General features: G+C 43.3%; 1 protein-coding gene across 1 annotated transcript; it reads right to left on the reverse strand.

Moving 5' to 3' along the window:
• Positions 1-1,290: 1,290 nt before the first annotated feature.
• LOC134826139 (ATP-dependent Clp protease ATP-binding subunit ClpX-like) lies at positions 1,291-14,906 on the reverse strand. Its single transcript, XM_063838422.1, has 9 exons — positions 14,633-14,906; positions 14,313-14,482; positions 13,939-14,171; positions 13,534-13,724; positions 12,986-13,206; positions 12,413-12,539; positions 12,161-12,248; positions 11,027-11,176; positions 1,291-2,139 (listed from the first exon to the last, which is right to left on the reverse strand). Exons 1-9 carry the CDS (start codon positions 14,795-14,797, stop codon positions 1,955-1,957), a joined length of 1,530 nt encoding a protein of 509 aa, XP_063694492.1. The 5' UTR covers positions 14,798-14,906; the 3' UTR covers positions 1,291-1,954.
• Positions 14,907-19,383: the final 4,477 nt, after the last annotated feature.

Genomic DNA, 19,383 nt, shown 5'->3' on the forward strand with positions numbered 1-19,383 from the left:
CCGAAAAACTGATTTTTCTCACCTTCAAAAGTGTTCATTGTCCAATGAGAGGCCTTCCATCTGACAGGTAGCGTGCAGGACATCTGGGTATCACGTGGCGATTTCTTAACATATCAATGGATGCTTGGTGTTCTTCATGTGACCTCCGTTATAAACGTACTGTATTTTCATAAGTATCAATGACAGGCGAGCTCCAGGTTGAAGCGTGGAAGAAAGTAAAAAGTGGAAGGAAGTAAAAAAAAACACTGATACACCAGGGTGTATCAGCCCTCTAAATGGCTAAGAACTATCACGGGTCATACCACGTGACAGTACCTCTTGACTACGTCACTCGGATACCACGTGTATAGACACACCGGAGCCGTGCTGTAAATATATATTATACAGCTTCAAAATTACAACTTTTGCTTGCCAGTGTCTCACACTTATACTTTATAGTTATACTTACAGCACGGCTCCGGTATTTTTCGGTATTTTCGACCTCTTAATTAACTCCAAAATTCAAATTTTTGGTCGCAAACGGTAAGTATCACCCTGATCTTGAGCCGTGCTGTAAGTAAATTATAAAACTGCTGACAAAACTCGTGCCTTCGGCACTCGTTAGGTCAGCAGTTCTATAACTAACCTTATATTAGTCCTGATCGTTCGACATAAGAGCAATCAGGAAGTAATTAGGAAGATGAATAAAATCAAATGGCCACCAAATTTTCAATATATTCGGAACATTGCAATGCTTGAGTGTAGCAGTAGGGACTTTAAAAAATATAGTTTGATTTATGAATAATTGAGTTTAACTCGGATTTGCGTTATCACTAATCTTTAAGTTGTGCTATCATATCAAACATCAAATGGCCTAAAGGTATGATAAGCAACAAAGCATTGTATGAAAGACACATTCTCAGGAGTATGGAAAACACCCCAGCCCAAACGGCTCTCTCTCTCTCTTTTGCTATTGAATCAAATTATTTATTTATTGGAAGATTGGGGCGACCTAAAATGAACTTGTTGTGTGTTTTAAGAAGTGATCTAAGTAGTAGATCCTATGTCAATAATACAAGGAAGAGATATTGCAGTTGATTTGATCGACTTACAGCTATACAACCTGCGCGCGCGCAATACGGCGCGTTTGCAGTTGCGCCCCTAGGGTCCTCCCCACGTAACAACTAACAATAAACGAGCAATAGCTAACGTGAATGTACACAAACGAGGGGTCGGTTGTGTTACTTCCCAGACCAGGATGAAGGCGTGCTCCTGTCTGGCCTTCTATTAATATACTACAAACACGCTTTATTTCACATTTTAAAATCGGTTTCACTGTATACAATAACATGTGAAGTGTGTCTTCATACTTCAATTCAACCCCAAAACATTTTGACTACCCGTATAAAATCATAAACAAAACAATATTTCGGAAAGTTTTGCATTAGTTCAATGATAAAAACTAATAAAGTATAACGATCACTAGGATGTAATAACTTAATAATCCAATTTGTTCTCATTCTCATGCTTTTGTGTTTTAAAGACTCTTTGGTTATTTCAACAAAAAAATAAGTTGGCACCACTTGAGATGCGATTTAATACAATACATACAAGGAGTAAGATGACTGGGTCAGTGGTCGTTGTAACCATGGTAACTGGGCTGGTGAGGGGGGGCTGTAACCATGGTAACTGGGCTGGTGAGGGGGGGCTGTAACCATGGTAACTGGGCTGGTGAGGGGCTGTAACCATGGTAACTGGGCTGGTGAGGGGGGCTGTAACCATGGTAACTGGGCTGGTGAGGGGGGCTGTAACCATGGTAACTGGGCTGGTGAGGGGGGGGGGCTGGACATAATAAGGTCACTGTTGAGAATCTATAACTTCAATTTTCAAATATTTGTCAAACAAGATCAGGTTTTTATCAATTTCTGAATTTCGTTCCGCCTCAATGGACTCTAAAACATCTCAAAATCCCTCATTATATTTTAATAGCAGCTGCTGCACTCTCTTCCTTGTCCCCTTTATCAACTCGTTTGTAGAGAGGTTGTGACTGCTTCTCCACCACTTCCCTCGTTATCGTTACTTGAGTTATGTCTGAGCCTGGAACTTCGTACATTATCTCCATTAGTACATTCTCTAATATACTCCTCAGACCGCGTGCACCTGATAACGAACAAGTTAACAGCATTCACATAGTTAACATAGCATTTACATAGTTAACATAGTTAACACAGCATTTACATAGTTAACATAGTTAACATCTGGGTCGACAATTTGATAATTCTCACGGCCTTTATTGAATTTGTAATATAAGCATAAGTTATATAATACAGGTATAAGTTTATAAAAACCCTCAACAATAATGAAATGATCAGTAACAACATTAAAACATTAAGAAGATCTCGTTTTCTCAGCTTAGAACCTAATTATATCAGGACTCCATATAAACGCGACAAAGTTAGTTCTACATCACAAAATGAAGCTGTACGCCATTCTTCTTTTGTTGCAATGCAGCAGCTTAGCTTTATAGCACTATTCAGAAGACCACTAAACTCCTCGCTTGGTATTTGAGGATGAAGAGACTAACTAAAACAGGAAGACCTGGTATGGCGACCAAAACGAACAGATCGAATAAGAGGGCTACCACAAAAACTTAGGTATGCAAGTGAAATGTACCCGCACGGTCTGACTCAGTTCTATCAGAAATACACTGAAGCGTACGGTATACCAGTTGTGTCTTCCAGCAGAGTTCCGGACGATGCCTTGAAGAGAGCTTGCTACGTACTGAGGTTCCTGTTGGCAGATCATTCAGGAGTCAGGAACAATTACTACCAAAGATACGGGAGAGTGGGCATCATGGCAACCACTGAGTACACCACAAACATTCCTGAACATAGCTGGTTGGACCCTGTATTCTGGAATGCCAGGGCTAGAGGACTCGGAGCTACAGAAGATTGGCCTATCTCAACAGGTTGTAAATAAGGAACTGACCGCCCCTATCTCCACCGGTGCCGAGGAGAATATCCTGTGCTACGCGCAGGACCAGTACGCGACATAGGATATCTTGCTCCACGAGTTTGCGCACGGTGTTCACCTGCCAAGTACGCGATATCAGGGTGCCTCAGATACTGGTACGAGGAGGAGACAGGGCACACTGTGAGGAGGAGACAGGGCACAATGTGCTTATGCAATGTCAACTGCTGTACTTTGCAGAAGGGGTACAGAACTTCTTTAACGTTAATGCGTACGCAGACCCTCCAAATAGTATTCACAACCACATTAACACTAGGGATAAGCTCCTCAACTATTTGCTCTTATCAAAGAAGTCTTCCCATGTCAAAACATCATCCTCGACCACTGTAAGGTATCTAGAGGTAAGGTATCTAGAGGTAAGGTATCTAGAGGTAAGGTATCTAGAGGTAAGGTATCTAGAGGTAAGGTATCTAGAGGTAAGGTATCTAGAGGTAAGGTATCTAGAGCCGCTGTAAGGTATCTAGAGGTAAGGTATCTAGAGGTAAGGTATCTAGAGGTAAGGTATCTAGAGGTAAGGTATCTAGAGGTAAGGTATCTAGAGGTAAGGTATCTAGAGGTAAGGTATCTAGAGGTAAGGTATCTAGAGGTAAGGTATCTAGAGGTAAGGTATCTAGAGGTAAGGTATCTAGAGGTAAGGTATCTAGAGGTAAGGTATCTAGAGGTAAGGTATCTAGAGGTAAGGTATCTAGAGGTAAGGTATCTAGAGGTAAGGTATCTAGAGGTAAGGTATCTAGAGGTAAGGTATCTAGAGGTAAGGTATCTAGAGCCGCTGTAAGGTATCTAGAGGTAAGGTATCTAGAGGTAAGGTATCTAGAGCCACTGTAAGGTATCTAGAGGTAAGGTATCTAGAGCCACTGTAAGGTATCTAGAGGTAAGGTATCTAGAGGTAAGGTATCTAGAGGTAAGGTATCTAGAGGTAAGGTATCTAGAGGTAAGGTATCTAGAGGTAAGGTATCTAGAGGTAAGGTATCTAGAGGTAAGGTATCTAGAGGTAAGGTATCTAGAGGTAAGGTATCTAGAGGTAAGGTATCTAGAGGTAAGGTATCTAGAGGTAAGGTATCTAGAGGTAAGGTATCTAGAGGTAAGGTATCTAGAGGTAAGGTATCTAGAGCCGCTGTAAGGTATCTAGAGCCACTGTAAGGTATCTAGAGCCGCTGTAAGGTATCTAGAGCCACTGTAAGGTATCTAGAGCCACTGAGTTTGCTCAGGAGATGAAGATGGACTGTGATAAAGACGAGGAACCAACAACTGATCCAACAACAACTGATCCAACAACAACTGATCCAACAACAACTGAGTCCCCTACTCCATGTAAAGCTCTCAACACTAACTGTTCCTACTGGACCAGACAAGGCCACTGTAATAATCACAACAACAAATATATGGAAGAGAATTGTAGGTCTTGTTCAGATGAGGACCAATACAGACTGGGATAACGCTGGATACTGCAGCTTACAGAGCGTTATTGGACTCTGCAGACTGGGATAACGCTGGATACTGCAGTTTACAGAGCGTTATTGAACTCTGCAGACTGGGATAACGCTGGATACTGCAGCTTACAGAGCGTTATTGGACTCTGCAGACTGGGATAACGCTGGATACTGCAGTTTACAGAGCGTTATTGGACTCTGCAGACTGGGCTAACGCTGGATACTGCAGTTTACAGAGCGTTATTGGACTCTGCAGACTGGGATAACGCTGGATACTGCAGTTTACAGAGCGTTATTGGACTCTGCAGACTGGGCTAACGCTAGATACTGCAGTTTACAGAGCGTTATTGGACTCTGCAGACTGGGATAACGCTGGATACTGCAGTTTACAGAGCGTTATTGGACTCTGCAGACTGGGATAACGCTGGATACTGCAGTTTACAGAGCGTTATTGAACTCTGCAGACTGGGATAACGCTGGATACTGCAGTTTACAGAGCGTTATTGGACTCTGCAGACTGGGATAACGCTGGATACTGCAGTTTACAGAGCGTTATTGGACTCTACAGACTGGGATAACGCTGGATACTGCAGTTTACAGAGCGTTATTGGACTCTGCAGACTGGGCTAACGCTGGATACTGCAGTTTACAGAGCGTTATTGGACTCTGCAGACTGGGCTAACGCTGGATACTGCAGTTTACAGAGCGTTATTGGACTCTGCAGACTGGGCTAACGCTGGATACTGCAGTTTACAGAGCGTTATTGGACTCTGCAGACTGGGATAACGCTGGATACTGCAGTTTACAGAGCGTTATTGGACTCTGCAGACTGGGATAACGCTGGATACTGCAGTTTACAGAGCGTTATTGGACTCTGCAGACTGGGATAACGCTGGATACTGCAGTTTACAGAGCGTTATTGAACTCTGCAGACTGGGATAACGCTGGATACTGCAGTTTACAGAGCGTTATTGGACTCTGCAGACTGGGATAACGCTGGATACTGCAGTTTACAGAGCGTTATTGGACTCTACAGACTGGGATAACGCTGGATACTGCAGTTTACAGAGCGTTATTGGACTCTGCAGACTGGGCTAACGCTGGATACTGCAGCTTACAGAGCGTTATTGTACTCTGCAGACTGGGATAACGCTGGATACTGCAGTTTACAGAGCGTTATTGGACTCTGCAGACTGGGCTAACGCTGGATACTGCAGTTTACAGAGCGTTATTGGACTCTGCAGACTGGGCTAACGCTGGATACTGCAGTTTACAGAGCGTTATTGGACTCTGCAGACTGGGATAACGCTGGATACTGCAGTTTACAGAGCGTTATTGGACTCTGCAGACTGGGCTAACGCTGGATACTGCAGTTTACAGAGCGTTATTGGACTCTGCAGACTGGGATAACGCTGGATACTGCAGTTTACAGAGCGTTATTGGACTCTGCAGACTGGGATAACGCTGGATACTGCAGTTTACAGAGCGTTATTGGACTCTGCAGACTGGGATAACGCTGGATACTGCAGTTTACAGAGCGTTATTGGACTCTGCAGACTGGGATAACGCTGGATACTGCAGTTTACAGAGCGTTATTGAACTCTGCAGACTGGGATAACGCTGGATACTGCAGTTTACAGAGCGTTATTGGACTCTGCAGACTGGGATAACGCTGGATACTGCAGTTTACAGAGCGTTATTGGACTCTGCAGACTGGGCTAACGCTGGATACTGCAGTTTACAGAGCGTTATTGAACTCTGCAGACTGGGATAACGCTGGATACTGCAGTTTACAGAGCGTTATTGAACTCTGCAGACTGGGATAACGCTGGATACTGCAGTTTACAGAGCGTTATTGAACTCTGCAGACTGGGATAACGCTGGATACTGCAGTTTACAGAGCGTTATTGGACTCTGCAGACTGGGATAACGCTGGATACTGCAGTTTACAGAGCGTTATTGGACTCTGCAGACTGGGCTAACGCTGGATACTGCAGTTTACAGAGCGTTATTGAACTCTGCAGACTGGGATAACGCTGGATACTGCAGTTTACAGAGCGTTATTGGACTCTGCAGACTGGGATAACGCTGGATACTGCAGTTTACAGAGCGTTATTGGACTCTGCAGACTGGGCTAACGCTGGATACTGCAGTTTACAGAGCGTTATTGGACTCTGCAGACTGGGATAACGCTGGATACTGCAGTTTACAGAGCGTTATTGGACTCTACAGACTGGGCTAACGCTGGATACTGCAGTTTACAGAGCGTTATTGGACTCTGCAGACTGGGCTAACGCTGGATACTGCAGTTTACAGAGCGTTATTGAACTCTGCAGACTGGGATAACGCTGGATACTGCAGTTTACAGAGCGTTATTGTACTCTGCAGACTGGGATAACGCTGGATACTGCAGTTTACAGAGCGTTATTGGACTCTGCAGACTGGGCTAACGCTGGATACTGCAGTTTACAGAGCGTTATTGGACTCTGCAGACTGGGATAACGCTGGATACTGCAGTTTACAGAGCGTTATTGGACTCTGCAGACTGGGATAACGCTGGATACTGCAGTTTACAGAGCGTTATTGAACTCTGCAGACTGGGATAACGCTGGATACTGCAGTTTACAGAGCGTTATTGGACTCTGCAGACTGGGCTAACGCTGGATACTGCAGTTTACAGAGCGTTATTGGACTCTGCAGACTGGGATAACGCTGGATACTGCAGTTTACAGAGCGTTATTGAACTCTGCAGACTGGGATAACGCTGGATACTGCAGTTTACAGAGCGTTATTGGACTCTGCAGACTGGGCTAACGCTGGATACTGCAGTTTACAGAGCGTTATTGGACTCTGCAGACTGGGCTAACGCTGGATACTGCAGTTTACAGAGCGTTATTGTACTCTACAGACTGGGATAACGCTGGATACTGCAGTTTACAGAGCGTTATTGGACTCTGCAGACTGGGATAACGCTGGATACTGCAGTTTACAGAGCGTTATTGGACTCTGCAGACTGGGCTAACGCTGGATACTGCAGTTTACAGAGCGTTATTGGACTCTGCAGACTGGGCTAACGCTGGATACTGCAGTTTACAGAGCGTTATTGGACTCTGCAGACTGGGATAACGCTGGATACTGCAGTTTACAGAGCGTTATTGGACTCTGCAGACTGGGATAACGCTGGATACTGCAGTTTACAGAGCGTTATTGAACTCTGCAGACTGGGATAACGCTGGATACTGCAGTTTACAGAGCGTTATTGGACTCTGCAGACTGGGCTAACGCTGGATACTGCAGTTTACAGAGCGTTATTGGACTCTGCAGACTGGGATAACGCTGGATACTGCAGTTTACAGAGCGTTATTGACTCTGCAGACTGGGATAACGCTGGATACTGCAGTTTACAGAGCGTTATTGACTCTGCAGACTGGGCTAACGCTGGATACTGCAGTTTACAGAGCGTTATTGGACTCTGCAGACTGGGATAACGCTGGATACTGCAGTTTACAGAGCGTTATTGGACTCTGCAGACTGGGATAACGCTGGATACTGCAGTTTACAGAGCGTTATTGGACTCTGCAGACTGGGATAACGCTGGATACTGCAGTTTACAGAGCGTTATTGGACTCTGCAGACTGGGCTAACGCTGGATACTGCAGTTTACAGAGCGTTATTGGACTCTGCAGACTGGGATAACGCTGGATACTGCAGTTTACAGAGCGTTATTGGACTCTGCAGACTGGGCTAACGCTGGATACTGCAGTTTACAGAGCGTTATTGGACTCTGCAGACTGGGCTAACGCTGGATACTGCAGTTTACAGAGCGTTATTGGACTCTGCAGACTGGGATAACGCTGGATACTGCAGTTTACAGAGCGTTATTGGACTCTGCAGACTGGGCTAACGCTGGATACTGCAGTTTACAGAGCGTTATTGGACTCTGCAGACTGGGATAACGCTGGATACTGCAGTTTACAGAGCGTTATTGGACTCTGCAGACTGGGCTAACGCTGGATACTGCAGTTTACAGAGCGTTATTGGACTCTGCAGACTGGGATAACGCTGGATACTGCAGTTTACAGAGCGTTATTGGACTCTGCAGACTGGGATAACGCTGGATACTGCAGTTTACAGAGCGTTATTGGACTCTGCAGACTGGGATAACGCTGGATACTGCAGTTTACAGAGCGTTATTGGACTCTGCAGACTGGGATAACGCTGGATACTGCAGTTTACAGAGCGTTATTGGACTCTGCAGACTGGGCTAACGCTGGATACTGCAGTTTACAGAGCGTTATTGGACTCTGCAGACTGGGCTAACGCTGGATACTGCAGTTTACAGAGCGTTATTGGACTCTGCAGACTGGGCTAACGCTGGATACTGCAGTTTACAGAGCGTTATTGAACTCTGCAGACTGGGATAACGCTGGATACTGCAGTTTACAGAGCGTTATTGGACTCTGCAGACTGGGATAACGCTGGATACTGCAGTTTACAGAGCGTTATTGTACTCTGCAGACTGGGCTAACGCTGGATACTGCAGTTTACAGAGCGTTATTGGACTCTGCAGACTGGGATAACGCTGGATACTGCAGTTTACAGAGCGTTATTGGACTCTGCAGACTGGGATAACGCTGGATACTGCAGTTTACAGAGCGTTATTGGACTCTGCAGACTGGGATAACGCTGGATACTGCAGTTTACAGAGCGTTATTGGACTCTGCAGACTGGGATAACGCTGGATACTGCAGTTTACAGAGCGTTATTGGACTCTGCAGACTGGGCTAACGCTGGATACTGCAGTTTACAGAGCGTTATTGAACGCTGCAGACTGGGCTAACGCTGGATACTGCAGTTTACAGAGCGTTATTGGACTCTGCAGACTGGGATAACGCTGGATACTGCAGTTTACAGAGCGTTATTGAACTCTGCAGACTGGGATAACGCTGGATACTGCAGTTTACAGAGCGTTATTGGACTCTGCAGACTGGGATAACGCTGGATACTGCAGTTTACAGAGCGTTATTGGACTCTGCAGACTGGGCTAACGCTGGATACTGCAGTTTACAGAGCGTTATTGAACTCTGCAGACTGGGATAACGCTGGATACTGCAGTTTACAGAGCGTTATTGGACTCTGCAGACTGGGATAACGCTGGATACTGCAGTTTACAGAGCGTTATTGTACTCTGCAGACTGGGCTAACGCTGGATACTGCAGTTTACAGAGCGTTATTGGACTCTGCAGACTGGGATAACGCTGGATACTGCAGTTTACAGAGCGTTATTGGACTCTGCAGACTGGGCTAACGCTGGATACTGCAGTTTACAGAGCGTTATTGAACTCTGCAGACTGGGATAACGCTGGATACTGCAGTTTACAGAGCGTTATTGGACTCTGCAGACTGGGATAACGCTGGATACTGCAGTTTACAGAGCGTTATTGTACTCTGCAGACTGGGCTAACGCTAGATACTGCAGTTTACAGAGCGTTATTGGACTCTGCAGACTGGGCTAACGCTGGATACTGCAGTTTACAGAGCGTTATTGGACTCTGCAGACTGGGATAACGCTGGATACTGCAGTTTACAGAGCGTTATTGGACTCTGCAGACTGGGCTAACGCTGGATACTGCAGTTTACAGAGCGTTATTGAACGCTGCAGACTGGGCTAACGCTGGATACTGCAGTTTACAGAGCGTTATTGGACTCTGCAGACTGGGCTAACGCTGGATACTGCAGTTTACAGAGCGTTATTGGACTCTACAGACTGGGATAACGCTGGATACTGCAGTTTACAGAGCGTTATTGGACTCTGCAGACTGGGCTAACGCTGGATACTGCAGTTTACAGAGCGTTATTGGACTCTGCAGACTGGGCTAACGCTGGATACTGCAGTTTACAGAGCGTTATTGGACTCTGCAGACTGGGATAACGCTGGATACTGCAGTTTACAGAGCGTTATTGGACTCTGCAGACTGGGATAACGCTGGATACTGCAGTTTACAGAGCGTTATTGGACTCTGCAGACTGGGCTAACGCTGGATACTGCAGTTTACAGAGCGTTATTGGACTCTACAGACTGGGCTAACGCTGGATACTGCAGTTTACAGAGCGTTATTGGACTCTGCAGACTGGGATAACGCTGGATACTGCAGTTTACAGAGCGTTATTGGACTCTGCAGACTGGGCTAACGCTGGATACTGCAGTTTACAGAGCGTTATTGGACTCTACAGACTGGGATAACGCTGGATACTGCAGTTTACAGAGCGTTATTGGACTCTGCAGACTGGGATAACGCTGGATACTGCAGTTTACAGAGCGTTATTGGACTCTGCAGACTGGGATAACGCTGGATACTGCAGTTTACAGAGCGTTATTGGACTCTGCAGACTGGGCTAACGCTGGATACTGCAGTTTACAGAGCGTTATTGAACGCTGCAGATTGTCGTGTAATTCTGCTGATAGGAGCTTGCTTACTTTTAATTCACATATTATAATGTAACTTTACATTTTATTTAACTCGCGTTTCCTTCACAGATAACTTCCAAAAAAACAAACATTGACAAATCAAATTTTAAAGATTTACCAGTTCGTTTCTTGATGGCTAGTTCAGCAATGGCGTCCAGAGCATCATCAGTGAATACGAGTGCGCTGTCATCCAAAGTGAACATGTACTTGTATTGAGATATTATTGAGTTCTTGGGCTGGGTTAGGATCGTTACCAGAGCCTCGCGATCTGAGGGAATTACACTTTAAACTCGGGGGAGAGGGCCCTAGACTAGGGGGAGGGGGGCACAACTAGGGGGAGGAACCCTCAACTAAGGAGGAGGCCGAGGGGCCCTCAAATAGGGAGGGGGCGCTCAACTAGGGGGAAGGGGGCCCTCAACAAAGGAGGAGGGGCCCTCAACAAAGGAGGAGGGGCCCTCAACAAAGGAGGAGGGGCCCTCAACAAGGGAGGAGGGGCCCTCAACAAGGGAGGAGGGGCCCTCAACATTCAACAAGGGAGGAGGGGCCCTCAACATTCAACAAGGGAGGAGGGGCCCTCAACAAGGGAGGAGGGGCCCTCAACAAGGGAGGAGGGGCCCTCAACAAGGGAGGAGGGGCCCTCAACAAGGGAGGAGGGGCCCTCAACAAGGGAGGAGGGGCCCTCAACAAGGGAGGAGGGGCCCTCAACAAGGGAGGAGGGGCCCTCAACAAGGGAGGAGGGGCCCTCAACAAGGGAGGAGAGGCCCTCAACATTCAACAAGGGAGGAGGGGCCCTCAACAAGGGAGGAGGGGCCCTCAACAAGGGAGGAGGGGCCCTCAACAAGGGAGGAGGGGCCCTCAACAAGGGAGGAGGGGCCCTCAACAAGGGAGGAGGGGCCCTCAACAAGGGAGGAGGGGCCCTCAACAAGGGAGGAGGGGCCCTCAACAAGGGAGGAGGGGCCCTCAACAAAGGAGGAGGGGCCCTCAACAAGGGAGGAGGGGCCCTCAACAAGGGAGGAGGGGCCCTCAACATTCAACAAGGGAGGAGGAGCCCTCGGCTAGGGGGGAGGGGGCACAACTAGGGGGAAGGGGGCCTCGACTAGGGGCCGGGGGGAGGGGCCCCTCAACTAGGGTGGAGGGCCCCTCAACAAGAGAGGGGGGGCCTCAACAAGGGAGGAGGGGTCCTCAACAAGGGAGGAGGGGTCCTCAATAAACAGCGAACTACTCCATCATTTGATTTAAATAGTTAGATTACCTAATGACATGAGAGATACACAGAGAGGCATCCTGCCCACAAACTCAGGTATAATCCCGTAGTTCACCAGATCTTCTGCGTCAATCTCCTGTACACCAATTCCATTATAGTCAACAAGAAGGGCTTTTAATAGTACATAATATAAAATTCACTTCAATGATTAATATTAATATCATTATTATTTTATTGAGCTCACCATACAAAAAGTGTAATTTAATCTTATAATTTGAATGGTCAGAACTATGGTGTCACCTTTAAAAAGTCATCGTTAATTTTAAGTTGTTGCTCGAAGTTTTCTTTGTTTTTGGTCTGATCAAGAATAGCTGCATCTTTAGATATTGGGCTACCAAACCCGACCGTTTTCTTAACTTTTCTGTTTCTGCAAAAGAGATATTTTTTACAAAAACCAGTATTCATGCGACATGCTCATAATATCTTTTTATTTATCTGCTCATAAGTCATTTTTAGATATATTTAGGTGGCTTATTTAGCCCTCTGAAGTGAGAACGTTTAATCCCTCGGCTTGGATTGAGATTATCCCGAACATACAGGACAAACATACCGGACAATCTCCCCAAACATACCGGACAATCTCCCCAAACATACCGGACAATCTCCCCAAATATACCGGACAATCTTCCCAAACATACCGGACAATCTCCCCAAACATACCGGACAATCTCCCCAAACATACCGGACAATCTCCCCAAACATACCGGACAATCTCCCCAAACATACAGGACAATCATCCCAAACATACCGGACAATCTCCCCAAACATACCGGACAATCTCCCCAAACATACCGGACAATATCCCAAACATACCTGACAATCTTCTCGATCCCCGCAAAAGCTCCGGAAGCAATGAAAAGAATATTGGTCGTATCAATCTGAATGGGCTCCGATCTGAGTTTTCGAGAGGGAATAAGTCGTTCAGGAATAGTAACTAAAGTTCCTTCTAAAAGCTTGAGGAGAGCCTGTTGTACTCCCTCACCTGATACGTCCCGCACATGTACATCTTTAGACCGCATCGAGATCTTATCAACCTGATATTATACAATAATATAGAGATCTTATCAACCTGATATAATACATATATAAAGAGACTGTTCAGAGAGGGGGGTTATTGCAGATAATATAAACATTACAGAAAATATATAAAAATTACAGAAAATATATGAACATTACAGATAATATAAACATTGCAGATAATATAAACATTACAGAAAATATATGAACATAACAGATAATATAAACATTGCAGAAATTATTAACATTACAGATAGTATAAGAATTAAACATAATAAAAGTAATGTTTAAACATACAGATGATATAAATAGCCGAAGACCCCCAAAGCAAGTGTTTATTTTACCTCATCGAGAAAGACGATGCCCCGCTGACACTTGTCCACATTAAAGTCGGCAGCAATAAGAAGTTTAGCGATAATAGACTCCACATCCTCCCCAACATACCCAGCTTGAGTGAGAGAAGTGCAGTCACAAATAGTCATAGGTACTTTTAGACAGTGAGCCAGGGACTGAGCTAACAGCGTCTTACCCGTCCCTGTTGCAATGTTAACTGTGAGTTATTACCGCTAATTAACGGTAATTACCGGTAATTGAGTATATATGGGGGGGGGTCAACCTCATTTTACCTCATTTTACCTCATCCCAATTTTGCCTTTTTTGGCAAGATTTTTTTGGAGATTCTCACTGTTTTGAAATGAAATAAAGATTATTTATAATGTTTCCTGTTTCGAAGAAGTATTCTTTAAAACCTGTAGGTCCGAGAAGCAAGACGTTAGTTTTATCCATCTTGGAGATACCCGACACTCTAGATGACTTCTTCTCAGATAAGTTTATCTGTATCCTCTTGTAATGATTGTAGATACCAACTGATAGCACTTTCTTCGGGTGGCTCTGTCCTATAACATACTCGTTCAGATACGAGAATATCTCTTTAGGGGTAGGAAGTCTGTCTTCTTTGGTGTCGTACGCTGGGTCAAGGTGGCTGAAATGCATCAAGTTACAATACTTCTTCTTCATTACAGAGAAAGCAAATGATGCACTTCCATTTTTATTAGTATATTTTATTAATACAATTTATTACTGGTACAACTGGTATGAATCAGTAATTTCAAGGATATCTGACCTTGATTCGACTCTCATGTCATTGTTGAAAATGTCACAAACGTAGAAATATTCACATTGCTGACATTTCACAAATCGTGGGGTGGTGGAAACTCCCTTCAGATTGTTTAGTGGGCCTCCGCACTTGGGGCAGCGGGAGATAGGGTCATCTGGATCAGAAGTACTGGACAACTGAGGGTGCAGGAGGTTAATATCATCACAAAGTATGTAGAGTTATTTAATGTGCCACCCTCTAGCTTTTAGACAGTAAAACTATGTAATGCTATCGTGTCCATTTAATTTCTTGTCCCGGCATTTAGACTTATTACTAGTAGCACAAACCTGACGAGAAGGGTGTTTAGAAGTAGTAGTAGAAAGGTGGGTGATGTGTTTAGGAGGGAGGGAGGCTGGTTGCAGGCAGGAGTAATGTTTCTTACAACATTGCACTTTAAACGTGCCCAGACATCTTAACACTCTTACTGATTGTATGGATACTTGACTCAACATTACTCACTACCATCCCTGTTAGATCATGTTCAGTGAGAGCCTAACATTTTTATTATTTTCAATCTCACTTGTTGATTTCTAAGATAAATTATGCATATCATTTTACAATATAACCGAAATTCTGAAGCCTGTTCCCTGATCGTTTCCGTGCATTCGGACTACCAAATGATAAATTATTACAACATAAACTTTATGTGGTACATTTATTTCGCAGCAGGAATATGAAGAACACATCTAAGCTGCATCCTTAGATATACCCAATTATATCGAATGCCATGCATCAAAAAATGAAAGAATAACTTCGTAAGGTGTTCGATGTCGGCCCATTACAAGTGATTACACTTGCAAAGAACGGGAGACATCAGTTATGATCTGCGGCAAACAGTGCTCCAAGAAAATTACTTCGAGGAAATACTGACAGCCCCACAGCAGCTCTGCCGAAACGTGTTTTGATTGATTAGCGAAAACACGTAAAACACAAGATCTTCAAGTTCAAAGTTGATGGGTTAGGGTAAAACAATGTTATCATGTCAAGGATGACGATAACATTGCGGCAGAACTGCTTATTCCTTATATTTGTGTCAGAGAACTTTGTACATACTGAAACTGAGCGCTCGATTTTACCATACAACACAAGGTTTTATGGTATTTCATATTATATTATTGATTATGGCGCGCACTATATCTTGACGGATAATATATAATAATCGTCAAAATCTCTTCGAAATATAGCGCGCGCTGCTTTCTTCTCGAAAAATAGGCACGAAGCTTCCAAATAGCTTCGGGTCGGGTCAGTCTATTAACAATGAAAAAACTATATCTCAATAGAAAGCTCAAAGCACATCCAATTTGATATTTATGAAATAATTCAACATTGAACATTTTGCTTGATTCTGCACTAAATTGACTTGAAGGTAATTTGACTTTTTACAAAGAACTATACGTTTTTGAGTTTGTTATTCTCTTTCAAAAATATTTCACTGTTCCAAGTACGTTGTCATTTGTATGTTGATGTATGTATAAGACATAAGTGCACAAATTAATTTTGAATATATGCTGCAACAGATCTCGAGTCATGAAGTTTAAAAGTAGTTATATATTACTGCAATGCACTCGTTTACCTGGGGACCTCATGAGGCTATCATGTTCATAAACATGAGAATTGAATAGAGATTCGGCGGAATGACAGGCTGAGCGCGGCCCAGTAATGCACTCGTGCGCGGCGGGTCATATAATACAACGTATGACAAAATATTTCAATCGAACTTAATAATAACAAATACAAATACTAGACACAAATACAAATACTAGACACTTAACTTTTAAATATGTATTATATTATATATCATGTATTATAACTTTTACATCCTAATATGCAATGTTCGATGGTAATGGTACGTATGTATAATATAAGCTGATTTGTCGTGAAAATCCTGAACCAATTTATACGTTTGTGCTCAGCTGATATCAAGCTTGGGGTGGTGCATTAAAAGCGGTATTTCGGTTGTAGGTTTACAACCTACCAGGACGCGCGCCGAGTTGGATTCGTCGACGGTCTTGGATAATTGGAACAAATATTTTACGAGTATCACCCGTTAAGCTAAATCACTCTAAAAAACTGTTTCAATCACGTGATTTGATTGACGATGTCAACCCTTTCAGATCGTTGCTCTGCGAATTAACAGAGCAACGATCTAGTCGATGCGAAGTAAAAATGATAGTTTGCGCGTCGAAGTTCTCCAATCACGTGATATGACCGTATATGGTATAAGGAAGTTAGTCTAATTTCTCGTTAGGGTAAGGGTTTCAGCATATGCTTTTGTTATTAGGATAGGGTTATTGACGGATGTTACTCGTCTAAATTTCTTCGAAGTAGCGCGCGCCGCTTTCTTCTCGAAATATTAGCAAGTGCTACGAAGTAGCGCGCGCCGGGCCAGACCATTAACAATGGTCAAATAGGGTTAGGGTTATGATCAGATAAGTAAAGAGGGTTTGTTAGTCTTACTCAGTAACTTATCACAGTGCTGGCAAGCACGAGCGGTGTCTTTATTGGGGGAATACTATGTACCCCCTTTACTATTGTACCCCCTTTACTATTATAACTCCTTTACACCCCCTTTGGTACACGTTGGAAGGCCGCCGCCTCCGGCAGGAGTTTTTCAGGCATTAAGACTCATCGGAAGTCGTTCAGCAGATTTATTTTTTAGTTCAAAACATTCTAATTTGATGTCAAAGATGACAGAAATAAGAAATAGTTATGTTGAGATTTTGAAGAAATTTGCATAAAATTCGCGCCAGCACTGTTATACGAAATTCGGTAAAAAACCCGAAATCGCCATATTCAGGTGCCTTAAAAACCATGTTAAAATTGAGTTAGAGATCTGAAATTTTTCAGGGCGTCTAGACGTTGACCAAATCGACTGCAAAAAAAGTTTCAAGTTTCAGGAGCATCGGGAAATGGGTTTTCTATAACCCCTGTTTTACGACAGATTGTCGTGATATATACATACATATATATATATATATACATATACAATGAAAACAACGATTCTACAAACTCAGAGTTTCATGCAAATGCAATCATCAGTGTCAGAATAAGTTTACTAAATTAATAAATCCATGTTTTCCTTACAAGCTCCTTCATAAAATTAACTTAACTAAACTAAATCAAAAACAAAATCAAACGAAACGAAACGAAATTGAAACGAAAATGAAATACAAGAACAAAAACTAAAATTAAAATAAATATTCCTAAAAGCATTTCTTCAGCATAAACTTGTTGGTGTGCCTACATTTACTTATGAGTTCCCTCCTCCTATTTAATAGATTGCCATCTTTATTTAAAATAATATAAAGTTTTTCAGTAAGGCAGAGATGCCAAGAATGCGCTTCTCTTCCATAACGGCGATGTTTGGGAAAAGAAGAACCGCAATTTTTTGATGTCACCATGGGATCGTATGATGGCGCTGAAACATGTGAACTTGTCGGCCTATACATGCTCAACCAACTCCAGCAGTATATTCCAGCCAACCAAATCGGTCTCTACAGAGACGACGGCCTAGCAATCATTCCACAAGCTAACGGACCGAAACTAGACCGAATCCGGAAAAAGATCACGGCTATATTCAAGGAGGAAGGACTAAAGATCACAATAGAAACCAATCTCGTTGAAGTCGACTTCCTAGACGTGACACTTAATCTTGACAGTGGGAAATACTTCCCCTTCCGAAAGCCAAATGACACACCGCTATATATCAACAAGCAGTCAAACCACCCACCAACAATCATAAACCAGCTCCCCAAAATGATAAACCGGCGTCTATCGGACATCTCCTGCAATAAAGAAGAGTTTGACAAAGCGAAAGGGATTTACGGAACAGCACTTAAAGAAAGCGGCCACGACCACCAACTAGAGTTTACAGATACTAGCACCGCCTTGCCACGAGCCAACAGGAAGAGATCCAGGAAGATCATATGGTTCAACCCCCCATACAGCTCAAATGTAACAACAAACATAGGCAAGAGCTTCCTCCGATTACTAGACAAGCACTTCCCCAGAGGACACCAATTTCACAAAATGTTCAACAGAAACACAATTAAGCTATCATACAGTTGCCTACCCAACGTAGGATCCATCTTAGCGAGCACCAGACACCAAGCTCAGAAAGAACCTACAATTAAATCGAAAACGTGCAATTGCAGAAAGCCGGAAATGTGCCCACTGAACGGACAATGCCTGGAAGCAGCAGTGATATATGAAGCAACTATTGCAGTGGAAAATGAAAAGAAAGAGCACAAATATGTTGGGCTTACTGAAAACACTTTTAAGACCCGTTTCAGTTCACACACAAGCTCTTTCAAACTCGAGAAGCTACGAAATCAGACGGAGCTATCTAAGAAAATATGGGAGTTGAAAGATAAACAAACACCATATAAAATATCTTGGAAAATAATCAAACATGCTCATCCGTACAAGGGGGGTACGAAAGATTGTCATCTCTGCCTTACTGAAAAACTTTATATTATTTTAAATAAAGATGGCAATCTATTAAATAGGAGGAGGGAACTCATAAGTAAATGTAGGCACACCAACAAGTTTATGCTGAAGAAATGCTTTTAGGAATATTTATTTTAATTTTAGTTTTTGTTCTTGTATTTCATTTTCGTTTCAATTTCGTTTCGTTTCGTTTGATTTTGTTTTTGATTTAGTTTAGTTAAGTTAATTTTATGAAGGAGCTTGTAAGGAAAACATGGATTTATTAATTTAGTAAACTTATTCTGACACTGATGATTGCATTTGCATGAAACTCTGAGTTTGTAGAATCGTTGTTTTCATTGTACAATGCTCCCCTCCCGGGTAGAGCACTCTTGAAACTGGATTTCTCCAAAAGAAACATCATATATATACATATATACATATATATATTCAGGGATAGACGCTTTGCCAGTCAATTATAGGCTATATTTAGGTGTCCGTAGATTCAGAAGCTTTAAAGATACAGCCATTTCGGACCACAGGTCTTGAAGATAATTGTTTAGACTTTAGTTTACATTATGTTAAAAAGTAATTCAACGTCATCATCACC

This window comes from Bolinopsis microptera, chromosome 1 (assembly GCF_026151205.1).
Source record: "Bolinopsis microptera isolate Bmic1 chromosome 1, MBARI_Bmic_1.0, whole genome shotgun sequence".
NCBI lineage: Eukaryota > Metazoa > Ctenophora > Tentaculata > Lobata > Bolinopsidae > Bolinopsis > Bolinopsis microptera.

What these genes read in the sequence shown, in the direction of transcription:
- LOC134826139 (XM_063838422.1), bottom strand. Translation starts at nt 14,797, where the DNA reads ATGTTGAGTCAAGTATCCATACAATCAGTAAGAGTGTTAAGATGTCTG. An exon ending in CTAAACACCCTTCTCGTCAG is followed by an intron (nt 14,483 to 14,632) that starts GTTTGTGCTACT and finishes CTGCACCCTCAG; the next exon opens with TTGTCCAGTACTTCTGATCC. An exon ending in CTTGCTTCTCGGACCTACAG is followed by an intron (nt 13,725 to 13,938) that starts GTTTTAAAGAAT and finishes ACATTGCAACAG; the next exon opens with GGACGGGTAAGACGCTGTTA.